Source organism: Oxyura jamaicensis, chromosome 5, assembly GCF_011077185.1.
Source record: "Oxyura jamaicensis isolate SHBP4307 breed ruddy duck chromosome 5, BPBGC_Ojam_1.0, whole genome shotgun sequence".
Lineage (NCBI taxonomy): Eukaryota > Metazoa > Chordata > Aves > Anseriformes > Anatidae > Oxyura > Oxyura jamaicensis.
In genome coordinates, this window is record NC_048897.1 from 58,361,762 (window position 1) to 58,375,546 (window position 13,785).

The following is a 13,785-nucleotide window of genomic DNA, read 5'->3' on the forward strand; positions in this document are numbered from 1 at the left end:
TTGCCTTTTTATGTATTTGGTAATATCCTATGGAATTTGTCTTACATAGATGTCATTGTCCAGCTACCCCTGAATCAATGTAACCATTTCGTTTCCACAACACCTTTCATAAGGATTTCCATGGGTCACTGCTCGGGGAGCCATCTTGTTGCCTTTGTTTTGAACCTGGGTGAAAGTAACTTCAATTGCTGCTGCTTCATGGCTATAATCATACAAATATCTGTGGTTTCTTAAAATATGTAATATCTTATCATTACTGTGTAGTGGGTTTACGTGGCACGGTTTTGGTAGCAGGGGGCCATAGGGGTGGCTTCTGCGAGAAGGATCTAGAAGCTGCCCCATGTTAGATAAGGGCCCCGCTGCTGACCAGAGCCGCGCCAGTACGTGATGTTTGAGCCTCTGTGAGAGCATATTTAAGACAGGGAAAAAAACAACGCTGTGACACACAGCAGCTGGGAGAGAGAAAGAGGAGTGAGAAACTGCCTTACAGGCACCAAGGTCAGCGAAGAAGGAAGGGGAGAGGTGCTCCAGGCGCCAGAGCAGAAGTCCCCTGCGGGCTGTGGAGAGGCCCCTGGTGGAGCAGGCTGTCTCCCTGCAGCCCATGGGTCCCACATGGAGCAGATCTCCACACTGCAGCCCGTGGAGGAGCCCCCGGTGGAGCAGGTGGATGTGGCCTGGAGGAGGCTGCGGCCCATGGAGAGCCCCTGCAGGAGCAGGCCCCGGGCCGGAGCTGCAGCCCGTGGAGAGGAGCCCACGCAGGAGCAGGGGTCTGGGGGGAGCTGCCGCCTGTGGGGCACCTGTACTGGACCAGCTTGCTCCTGGGGGATGGATGGACCCCGTGGTACAGAGCCGTTCTTGAAGAGCTGCTGCCTGTGGGCAGCCCCCGCAGGATCAGTTCGGCAAGGACTGCATCCCACGGGAGGGACCCCACAGCACAGGGGATGAGAGGGACTGAGAAGGAGCAGTGGAGACAAAGCACCATAGACTGACCACAATCCCCATTCCCCCATGCCACTCAGGGGGAGGAGGTGGAAGAGGGTGGATAGGGGGAAGGCGTTTGTTGTTGTTGTTGTGTTTTTTTTTTTTGTTTGTTTTGTTTTTGTTTTTCCTTTGTTTCTCGCTTTTCTAGCTTGTTAGTAATAGCCAATAAATCTTACTGTCTCCCCACTCTGAGTCTGTTTTTCCCATCACGATAATTGTTGGGTGATCTCCCTGTCCTTATCTCAACCCTTGAGCCCTTTTCATTGTATTTGCTCCCCCTTTGAGGAGGGGGAGTGAGAGAGCAGCCGTGGTGGAACTCGGCTGCCCACCCAAGTAAAACCACCACATACTGTAATACTGTTAAGGAAACAAATTGATTCAAATATCCATTTAAAATTAGTTGCACTCTTAACATGCATTATTTAAATGAAATATCACTGTTTCAAAGCAACCACTACACTTAGACTAAATATGTGCAGTCCTCTTACAACAGACTTCATTCACAAACTTCACAACTACCTATATTCAGACACAACCTATAACATAAATTATGATTACAGGAAAAATATTATTATTTTCATTACAAATATACAAATAACACTTTATGCATATCCTATATTATAATTATATACTATAATATTTAATATTGAACAATATATTAAATATTAAAATATTAAATATTGCCTATATTGTAACCTAAAGTCAGATTTTAATGCTGAACCACACTAAAAGCATTCAAGCCAAGGCAAAAGACTAACCTCTTATAAGATTTCCCTTCACGATAAAAAGGAACCTCTTTATTGCAGTTTAATTTTCTTGAGCTCGCAATTTCAGTCACTACTCATTTGACTGATTTTAGAAATAGCCCACTGCAGTTTGTGTTCTTGTGTTCATTATTCTAAGGGATTAATTAACACCCATTTGAGGACTCAGATTTTCTTTGCATTCATTTATACAATGAAATAGTACAGACACCAACTGACCAGATATACAGAAATCCCCAACTGAAGCTTTACTTTCACATACTGGATTCATCAACTTAACATTTCCCTAAATTCATGTCATAACTGACTCTAGTTTGAACAGTGACAAAATTTTTATTCAGGCAAAACATCAAAGTACCTAACTGTGATTTTAACCTAGGAAAAGCCCTATTACTAGATGCCATGTGTTTCTCTAATAAATTCATTTATTCTAACTTACAACATGCAGTAAATCACGTCTGTCGTGGAAGAAATTGACTAGCTTGTTCATTTTACATATGGTTTTCATTTACACAGTCTAATATATGAAGGCTAAATGAAGAGCTGGAAAGTAGACCTTTAGTAATTATATTTTAAGATTTGCTTCAAAGGTTCCTGAAATTTGCCAACAATAGCAATGAGAATGAGCACAATTTCTACTTTATACACATGTACACATTAACACAGAGACTGACAACTATTATGGTTAGTAGCTTGCTGCTGATGCACTTTTAAGTTGCGTTAAAATATATTTGAGACATAGTTTTGTCTACCAACCTCAAAATCCATAGTCATAAATAACACACAGACAGGGCAGGGCAAGTGCTAGTCTGGCAGCATGCACAAGGTGTCTTGGGCTCAGGCCAGAGCAGGTTATTCTGACCCAAGGTACCCGTATGGCAAGAAACAACTTTTACACTGCGGTATAGCTCAGGCAATAGAACAGTCTGTGTTTCAATTTCTGACTTAAAGGACTGTCATTTACTTTCTAAAAAGAATGTAAGGAAGTTTTGCATTTTTAAGAACATACAAGAATATAATTTCCCAGCCATAATCAACAATGGAAGCATTCAGTTATGTTAGTGCTGACTGATAGAGCACACAAAAATTAAGACCCCACAGAACGTTGTTTATTTTGCCTCTACAGTAGACATGAAGTTCAACTTCCTTCCACATAAGTGCTGTAATTTGCATTTAAATTTGTAAAATTATGTAAAGGAAAAGAAACATACCAAGAAAGTAGAATCTATGATCCAAAATATAGATGGGTGCAGACAGCTGAGCCCCAAATTCTTGTCTTACAGCTGAAATGTACTAAATTTCTCTCTTTGAGATCTTATAAGGTTTTGAACATAATTAATTTCATTCCTAAGACAGCTGAGGTGTGCTGGGGAAAAATAATTATGATAAATTTACCATATTAAAAAGAGACTTATTCAAATGCCTTTGCTTCCTCCCAATCCACCAGGGAAGCTACAAGAAGGGAAGGGAAAGGAAGAATGCAACAACAGAACAAGTGATGCTGCTACTGGAAGTGGAAGCACTGAATCCAGACAGTCTCTCTGGTAACGTAATGCATGGTATTTAGCAAAGACAATAAAAATAGAGGTAACTTTAAAGAAGACGTGAGAGAAGAATATCAAAAACTTTTAAATTTGGTTTGATTCTGATAAACGGTGTGGCTCATTTTTTTTTCCCTTCCGTAAGTCACAACGTTTCACGCTGTCATTTTTTAATGTATTTACAATTCACATTTCTGATGTACAAAACCGATCTGTATTTCAAATGATAAAGATGACTACATAAATTAAACATTAAATGAAGTTTTAATTACATAGTCTGTATAAGTAATCTTTTGTGTGTTACCTCTCAAAAAAAAAAAAAAAAAAAGAAACAACAAACCACTTAAATATTCTTAATACAATTTCTTTGCTATCTGACACTCCAATGCATGCAAAATTACAAACATTAGCATAGATTGAAAGCAGCAAATGGTTCTCTTGCTTGGCCAGTTCCTACTACCCCTTGGGCTTTGGTAAGGCACTAGGTAAGGTGGAACTTACAGGTTTCTGTTTCCAAGTTCACAGCTTTACCTTCTTTAATATTAACACTTCCCTGCAGATAGTCTGTTAGCTGTCAAGGGCACTTAAACCATGTCTAGATAATGCATAGTATCAGTTGAAGGAGCACAAACAGAATTCCCACATACAAGAGGGCCATGGAAAGCAATTGACAAAATTTCTGTCCAAGTCAACAAGGCTAAGGAGAAAGTAATGAATTTGTCCAGTATCTTTCACAGACAGTTGGTGAAATCACCGTAGGAATAGAATATAATTCAGGTAAACTAATTTTCATGCTTTAGTTTAAAGGTTAAAGGTATTCCTCTCTTCAATTCTGCAGCACAGTATTTATACCTTTGCCTAGCACCTATACGAAGTTTAAGGTCAATCTTCAAGTGTCCAGGTTTGAGAAGATCACTTGAGGTACAATTTACCCATCTAACATCCTATTTTATCATAAAAAAACAATCAAGCAAACAAAAAAAAGAAACAAACAAACAGAAAATATCCAAATAATGTATGAAATCTTGGATAAAATATTTTGTGCTATCCAAAATGGTAGCAGTTACTCCGTGAATACAAATTATTAGCCTCCAGCGTATAAGCAAACGTGTAGGTATTCATTAGATATAAGTAAATTAGTTTATAAGTGAATAGTCATTCTCATTTTTAATAGACCTTTCAAATTTATCTTCAAATAACAGACATCACTGTATAAACTTATCTACTCCAAGATTTTGTGAGTACTGTATCAGTATCTTCCACGTATAATAAAGAGCACAAACATATTACTCTGCCCCAGCATCACCACTCATAATAGCACCACTTTGATAGCAGCTGTAGAACCAAAAAACCTTTGAAGAACACTGAAAAAAAACTAAATAGACCTTGAAATGTTTTTGCTTCCTCATGGCATCAACAATATGTTCACTGACCTACTGATGACACCCTAAACTCTGTTATAAACATCACCATAAAACTTACTGGCATGGAGTCTTACAGCCTAAATAGGGCTGTGTAGAACATCCTACAGCATATAAAAACACTTTGTGTGCTTGCAGAGAAAATCTGCTTGGAATGGAGACGTGAGAGAAGAAGAATGAAGCTTACAATTAAAACCCACCGGTAGTCAAAGGTGAGGCAAAGAAAAATAGTTTTCTGTATCTCTTCATCTCTTGATTTTTAAGAGATGCTTCAGAGATTACAATGGATGAGTTCAGGACTACTAAATCATGTATGAGATTGATGTAGCCATGGAAACAATTTGAGGAACTAGGGCAGAAATGTGCTATGTGAACTTCTTAGGTGATATGACTACCTAAAATTGCAAGATCTAAATGAACGGCTTTCCCATTCTAACTGTAAGTAGAATGGTGACTCTACCAGAAATAAAATAAATTTTTCTATCAGTACAATTTACTCCTGTTCATTAAATATTATTAAGTAGAGAGATTATTGGGTGGTTCGTGAAAACCACCTCTCTTATTTTCATTACTAATTCTCCCTAATACTGTTACCATGAACTTTGCATTAACATCCTAAGTAATATTCGTGCCTAAGGATATCATCATTTCAATGGTTTGTATCTACATTCAGATTTTATGACTCAACTCTTAGCTTTAAGTATTTTCTGGGAACAAATATGTTACTAATGCTAATTACAACAGGCTGATTTCCATAAACAAAAGTGGAATTCCAAATTAAAGCTTACTTTATTTCAGGATGTTTAAAATCAAACCTGTAACTCCATCAAGATAACAGACTTCTTCAGTTACATGGAACTAGCAGTGAAAACATTTTAACAAGATTTCAGGCTATAGCAGTGCACTTAAACAAAATAGTAACATTTTTAACATTTAAAAAATCACGTTCTACTTACAAGTAATCCAAGATGAACTTTTTGAGAAATTTTCAAAAAATATGGCTTAGTAATCACCTTGTGCTTAAAAAGTTTGGGAATGGATAAACTAAAGTAGATTTTTATGTTTATCCTTTCCATTACCTAATTCCAAAAATACAGAATGATTGATTTTAAGTGAATATTGCTCTCCCCCTTGCCCTGCTTTTTCAAATAACCATAATAAACTAGAACAGAAAACTGGGGACCTATTTGTACTTACAAAGTTATCCAGACTATCTTGGGCATCAGAGACAACATAACTTGGTTAATGTGACATGCTGCCATAATTACCCATGCTAATGTACTTCTGCATATACCACATTGTCCTGCGCAGAACTCAGGCTGTTCTCTGAACTGAGAGGAAGAGATATCTCCCCAGTAAAACTGCAGTGTTAGGAATAAACTATACAATTAGTCATTACCTTAATTTTTTCACTTGTTTTTTCTTTTTCGCTTTATTTAGACTTAGGATGTAAGTGTGAAAAATACATATGTATGTGTATATAATATGAAAAATACATATATTTTAGTTTCAGGTTTATGTGATCTACTGCAAAATATTGGAAGTCTGCTCAGTATTACTATAGGGGGAAGTGGCAATGGAGGATGCTTGGACAGGAGGAGGCTTTTCATTTTGAATATTCCATTACCTCTATTTGCTCTTTAGGTCTACTAGGAAGACCTAAATAGGAAGTGACATGACCACTGAACATTTTCTTTTCCATTTTGTTAAACTTCCAGCTTTCACTGTGATTAAACTTCTTACTACTTTCCCTTATTTCCTGATTATTTCTTTATTTTTAAGTCAAACCTCACAGCAGATGAGAACCGTGCACTGGACGCATAAACATGAAGTTAACTTTTGTTGCACTTGACCGTGTCGTTCTATTCTGGGATAATGATTTTATCTGTTATCATTCCTTTTAAAATTTATTTTCTTTTCTGTTGTTAGAATGCATTAACAGACTACTCCTTATCTATCAGACTCCCTTTGCTATTCTCCTTTCCAGTACATTGTTGTCAGCTGACAACATCTTGTTCTTATTTATACACTAAAACAACTCTATTGCCAAACCTTCTCTTTGAGCATGTATGTCTGGCCTCCACTGAACACAAGAGCAAGATCATGAGTGAAATTACGTAAATGAGCTTAGTGATAAATTGACAGGATTAGAACATATAGCACAAATCAAGCTTAAGAAACTGTGCAACTCAATCACATGCACTTAAACGTGAAGAAAATGAAAACAGAAGATATTTCTTGCAAAAGAGTGGAAAAGAAAAAATATGATTAAAAATACACTTATTCTACAGATATTAAATTTGATTTATTCAAATTTTCAAAACCACCTACACAAAATTTTGAACAGTAAATATTTGTTTTGCAGAAAATTTGTTTTGCAGGATATGTTCAGAGTCCAAAAGAATCCAATAAAAAGCATAAAAAATATATTTCAGGTTTTCACTGGTAGTTTTAAGTTAATAAGGACTGTAATAATCTACACTGAACACATTGAGTTTTGCTCAAATTATATTGAATTTTCAGCATTATGTTCAGCTAAATGGAAACAATTGTCCATGTTTTAGGCAATTGCTTATTTAAGGTCTTATTTAAAGTTTATACATAACATTTTCAGAGACTAAAAGAGAACTTGTGTCAGATCCTATCCAATACAAAGCTGGTTTGGACATGCTGTATTATAGAAGATATCAGTGGATACTACAAAGAGCAGTAAACTAGACTACTATGCAGGTACATTTCTTTGCAGTTCCTGAACCCATAATGATAAATACTGGAAAATATCTCACATATTCCTCTTGCCACTGTACTTGTTATAGTCATTGGTACAGAAAGAATTCACTGCTACTGACCACAGTAGGCTGACTTCATTAGGCATGTGTTGCTTCCCATGTAAGCCATAAAATATGTGTTTAGGTCACTTTTCTTTCTTCGTGAAGCTAGAACATTTCATATATCAGCTTTACCATTAGGGACCTGCTTGCTCCCTACATTTCACTCGCAGTAGCAGATACTACTTACTCCATATTCTGCTCAGCTGCCACCTGCTGGCATAACCCCTCTGCATGAGATCCCATGACAGAATCACATCTAAGAAGTAGTCGTACATCTACACAATCTCAGTAGCAGTTGGTGCTGAGAAGACAGCAGGGATAACTAATGAAGGTAGCTTTTTAATGGGTCTGAACAATTTCCAGTTTGTCAATATTAAATTTGTGGGTTCTGTACTGATCTCACCCTATCACGCCAAAGGGGATTCTGAGTTATACATCATAACAAAGGAAACGAGTAAAGTAGATGACTATCAAGATGAATATTGGCATCCAGGTGCTATATCTAAATTATCTGATGTTTCTAAAGATTTAAAACTGCAGTGATGCAAGTTAGATTTATGGAGAGTGCACATCATAGATGCAATCTGAAACACTAGACAATTTTAAAAATACGTAAAATAAATGTGTATTGGCTTTCATTGTGCCAGCAGGACAAGGTTGTTATTTTTGAAGTATTCAAGTAGCTTATCATTCAGACAGATAATAGCATCAAGCATTGATTGCAAATAACTGTTTTTAGTTATTTGTCCCTGAAACTCTCAAGCATTATAAAAAAAAAAAACCTTCCAAAACAAGCCTAAATTAGAATCATGAATAAGCAAAGAAGAATAATGAGCTTTTATCCTTGTACACTTTGTCAAAGCAGTATTTCCGATCTTCATTTTCTGGTCAGACTAAGACAACTTTTATTTATTTATTTATTTAATATAATGATAAATCAGTTATTTCTCCAAATATATGAATACTTAACCAGCTGTAAAGCTTTCTTCTCTACTTTCCACTATAACTTTCAACCATCTCAAAAGGAAACAGATCACTCCTTTTGCTAGTCTTGTATCGGTTTAGAGAAAGTTTCCCATCAACATCTTCCACTAACTGCCAGAAGGACTTGCGCAATATTTCAAAGGAAGACTAGTAACCTTATCTTCTACTACATGACTAATCAAAATCTCCCTTGCCTTTTTCCTGTGGAGGCAGGCAAACAGTAAACAGGAGAATCTTGCTTGGTTGCCTCATTTACAAAAACAAAAGAAAAGCCAAAGGAAGCTTCCTAAGTAATTGCTGTGATAAAAGTTGCTGTCAAGCTTAAAAGCCAGATGTGGCTTCAGAAGATTTAGATTTAGGGTCAGGAAGTACAAAGACTGAGATATAAAAACTGTATTTTTTGTTTAAGCTTCATATAAATACAAGAGTACCCTTTAAACTTTGAAAGAAAGTTAACTTACTGGTTGCCTTTAAACTTTGTATCAGTCCTAAATGCATTGCTTGGGGAACACACAATTAGTGGTCCTTTTATATTTTACACGAAGAGTTATCTTGTGTTAGCAGAATGAAGAGTCTGTGGAAAAGTCTGTTACTAGACAGACATTATCTGCCAACTAAGCCTTTTATTTTAATCAGCCTTACCTGTTATGCAAAATATTTGTCAATAACATACTTTAAGTCCTGCAAATTCTTCATTTTTTTCCCTTTCAGCTCACATTTAACATAGTCTTTGTTTAAGTAATTACAAAATCAAATGAGATTTTGTTAAAAAATAAAACAAAAGAAAAGCTCTTTCTGTCTTTACTCATCTAGCCTTGAAAAAAGAAAAAAAAAAAAAGAAAAATCTGTCAACACAATAAATTCTCATTGCTGTGGTTCAGATTAGAATATAATGTTTTCTCTGTGTTTACTGAAGCTTCATTCTCAGGTCCTAGGTTTCCAAACTGTAAATACCATTATCTGTAAAACAATCTATGTGATTATTAGGTAGCTATTATATTTAAAACATTAACTACAAAAAAAAAAGGCAGCAACAACAACAACAAAAAAACACAACTTTTTTCCAAAGCATCCCACGAAATGTGGTCTCAGGGATCACATCAACCTGTCTTAGAGAATCCTGTAGTAATGGTAATACAGTGTGATTGAGAGAACAAGCTTTACAATGATTAAAAGACTCTTAACGAAGCACGCATTCAATGACAGAATCACAAAGTATCACGAGCAGAATGGATGCCTGAACTGTGTAATGAATGTCCTGCTGAAGGGTACGGTCGATGAACAACAGACTCCTTAAGTAATTGAGGCAGTTCTAGATCCGTAGCACAGTATTAACATTTTTTTTATATATACCGAAAAACCATAGAATTGCTGGTAAAAACTGTATTGCAAATTCTGCTACTAGAAGATTGAAATCACTAGTGCTTGAAGAAAGAAGTAATTCAAATTTCTTGAGAACAGGTCATTTGTCTTATGTTCACAAGAAATTATGCTTGATAGAAAAGGGAATTAAGGGTCTCCCAGTCCACAACAAGACAAAAAAATAAAATCTGTTTTGAACTGAAAATCAATCATAGTTCTTTGGCATTAGAAAGGATGAAGTGTTGTAGAAAATGCATTGTGATCAATACTATGATTAGCTAATTACGAGGTGAGATAACTTGTCAGTTTTATCTGGAGAGATGTTTTTTTCAGTTATTCAGTTGAAGTTCCTGAGAATATTCCTACACTTTCCTATAAGCAAGTGAATTTTGTCTTTCATTTAATGTTTCTACCTACCATGTGGATTTTGCTTAGAATGAAAACCCTACACTTCAGACTGATCATCTGCAACACGTAATAGTTTTTCTAAACTCTCCTAATTTCTTGAGGCCTCCCAGCTGACATAATTTTTTTTTTCACTCCATTCTGGGAGTCCAATGTCATAAATGCTCTATTTTTTTATTTTTTCATTTTTTTTTAAAAAAAGAAGACTACTGTCATTTAAATGAGTCAATGCAAATCATTAGAACCTTTGATCCTACAAAATTTTGGTCACTTTTGCTACAGAGAATTCTATTCACTGCTTCTATAGGTCAAATTGTAATACAGGAGCCTCCCACATTTCTTTCTGTGGGATGTCTATTTATTTAAACTTTAGCTGAACCAGCCCATTAAAAATCATATTTTAAAAAATATCTAAGCATATTATGGCAATTGATAAAATTCAATAAAGTTTTCAGTCCATTACCTTTAAAGATGATTTAGTCCGAGGTTCTGTTTTCTGTCTGGCAAGCTTGTTTTGAATGAGCAATGACTGATCTGTACGAACATCATAATTCCCATGCTCTGAATCATCTGTGTATGTGTCTTTGTCCTTTCCTACATCTGAAGGAAAAACAGAAGAAAACAGTGGGCTCATTTTAGATTATCGTGGAAAGAAACTGACAGTAAAGTTATATTTGCAGGGGAATACTCCTCTTAAGTGTTAAGTTTTCAATAACTTATATTCTATCCTTTCCTGAAAAGCTTCTTATTTGAACTGGTTGTCTTAAACTAGAATTGACTTTCTTTTTAGTAGAAATCCTACTGAAAATTCTTCTCTACTACCATTTAAATCAAATAATCCAACAACATCCTTCACAGTAGTTAAAACCAAACAAACAAAAAACAACCAACCAACCAACAAAAAACCCACCATGCAAATTCAGCTGCTTTTGTGCTTGACTCATAATTGTCAAGACTCAAAATGTGTTATTAAATTGGCAGGTGCATCCTGGATATAGGGTAACATTATTGTATGTTTTTAAACTACAGAAGTGATCAAAATGCTAGATTCTGCTATGCACATTATTACACAGAGTATTTGAAAATTTGCATATTAAGGTATTGCAGTGAAAACTTCAGAGGTGTACCCAACGGTAGTAGAAGATAGTTGACACCATGAAGAAAGTACTCTTCTTCTTTAGTGGATTTCTTTTTAGTCACTCAACAAAAGTGTTTATAAAAATATTTGCAGAGTCCAGCATAGTTGCACATGACCGAGGACCTTCATCAAAGCTTATTAAGACCCACTATTACAAGTCAGATTTCCTTCTGCATCATCACGGCAGGCAAGACAGACGGACTGCAGTTAAGTCTCTGAGTCACTCTATATCCTCTATTGGAAGGAGAATTGTTTTTCAGACATTGAATTTCCTTTCACATTCTCCATCTAAAAGATCATGACAAGGCTTACCATACACACGCAGAGAAGTAAAATGAGGTATAATGCCTGTACAATGTCGGACCATACAACTTCTACTGAATGCTGGAAAATGGTTAGTTTTGAAAAAAAAAACAAAAACATTTTAACGATAAAAAGATGGAATAATTATTCCCACGCAATTATATCTTGGACAAATTGCAAATAGAAACTATTCAGACCAAAAAGTTACCCATAAATCCTGAGCCAAGTTCTCATCTCAGCTTTCATATCAACATGGGAAAAGTCAAGGGAACTGGGAACAGCATTTATCCCAGCAATTCTAAACCCTAAATAGAAGCCAAGAAACAAGCCATGGTTGCTGTGGGAACCACAATCTTGAATTTCCTGAATTTTATATTCAGAAAAGCTCATCTGCGACAACAAAGTATTTTTCATTAAGTTGTCCCTTAAATTCTCCACAGTAAATATTACAGAAAAAAACAACCACAATTATCTCATGTAGCCTAAACATTTCTGAGAAGGAATATTAAACTGGAACATTTACAGAAAGCTGGTTTTTCTCTACTTACATTGTGATTACACAAAATGAGCCCTCGGTGATTTCTAATGTTGATATTAACCTCAGTAAATCTGTGAAGGGACTTTTTAATATATGAAATAGCCTGTTTTGATTGTGAGAGCACCAAACTTAGCCTTTATTTAATCTAAAGAATGTTTTAACCTAATGTACAGAGTACTCTCCAGACAACAAAAGGGACCATAGTAAAAAGACTGCAAAATGCTTTAAGTAGTACAAGGTAGGAAACAGGATACTTAAGTAAATGTGCTGATCTGACTTACTCCCAGATGTGTGAAATGAAAAGGAAAAAGTCCTACGAAACCTAACCTCTTACAGCTAGATAAGCCATTTGAGTTGAAAGGAAGACTTTACTAACATTAAAAAGTCCACTTTTATAGGGAAAGTTTTATAGGATTAGAGATTGAGTACATCTAAAACAAACAAAAAGCTTTGCAAAAGTACATTGTGTTTTATTTAAATAATTTTAAGTTATGAAATAAGTTTTATTGCTCAATATACTTTAGTTACTGAACATTTTAAAATTTTCGATGGCACGAGCTTTAAATTGTACCATCCATTTTCTGTAAAAAAACGATTACCTTCCACTTAGATGGACCTGCCAAGTTGCCTGAAATGTAGACCAAAAAGGTTTTAGCAATGAAAAAAGCACAAATTTAGAGTTAAAAAGACTATAAAATTTATCAACATTTAGTGCTGTACATTTTAAAAGTCGATGACTTATTTTATGCACTGAAAACACTATTCCACAAGGTAATGGTATCAACAGAGTAAAAATGGAAGGAATGAAGATTAAAACACAACATTTAATTATTGCACTAGAGTGTATGCTACACCTGTCTGAAAAAATGTCAGAGACATAGCATACAATCCATATTTTAAAAGTATATCCAAGCGTGTGTATTTTTCTTAACATGAATATGCATTAATGTCAGGAAGTATGCTTTGCAGATACCTTGAATAAACTTGCTGTCCTGTTTGTCTCTTCTGCAGCATACATTAAGACAAAATATTTAAGAAAAATAATTAAATTCCCAAGAAAAATGTAAATGGATTGCATGGCATTTATATACCAGAACAGGCTAGAAAAAATAATTGAAATGTGTGTGGTTCTGGGAGGAACATTTTGTTTCTTAAGTTGAACTTTTTATAAATTTCTTTTGAACAGTTCCAAAATTTGTGAAGAATACAAAATCAAATTTGTTCATTTTAGAAAATTATCCTGGCAGATGATGAGATGAAACTTTAAAAAGCAGTCAATGCTATTAGTGGAATTCTTCTATGACCAGGTGCTTCTCCTATACTAAGGTATCCACCACTTCTATTAAAAGATTAAGTCTCTCTTGGGCAATTTTCCCACCCACGAAGGCAAAATGACACGCTCTTCAAGATAAAATTATATGACCTAAGTTACTTTAAATTCAATTCTTACTAGCATCACCAATGCATGCTACATTTTAATACAAACACGGTCATTTAGCTTCTGCAAAGTTTCCTAA

General features: G+C 35.4%; 1 protein-coding gene across 6 annotated transcripts in view; it reads right to left on the reverse strand.

Moving 5' to 3' along the window:
* The window catches only part of ANO3 (anoctamin 3), a 231,268-nt gene that overhangs the window by 66,005 nt on the left and 151,478 nt on the right, over positions 1 to 13,785 (reverse strand). For all 6 annotated transcript variants that reach the window (XM_035328338.1, XM_035328334.1, XM_035328333.1 and 3 more), the window contains one exon: positions 10,753 to 10,889. In XM_035328338.1, the coding sequence (XP_035184229.1) occupies positions 10,753 to 10,889 (137 nt within the window). The remainder of the gene's footprint in view (positions 1 to 10,752; positions 10,890 to 13,785) is intronic.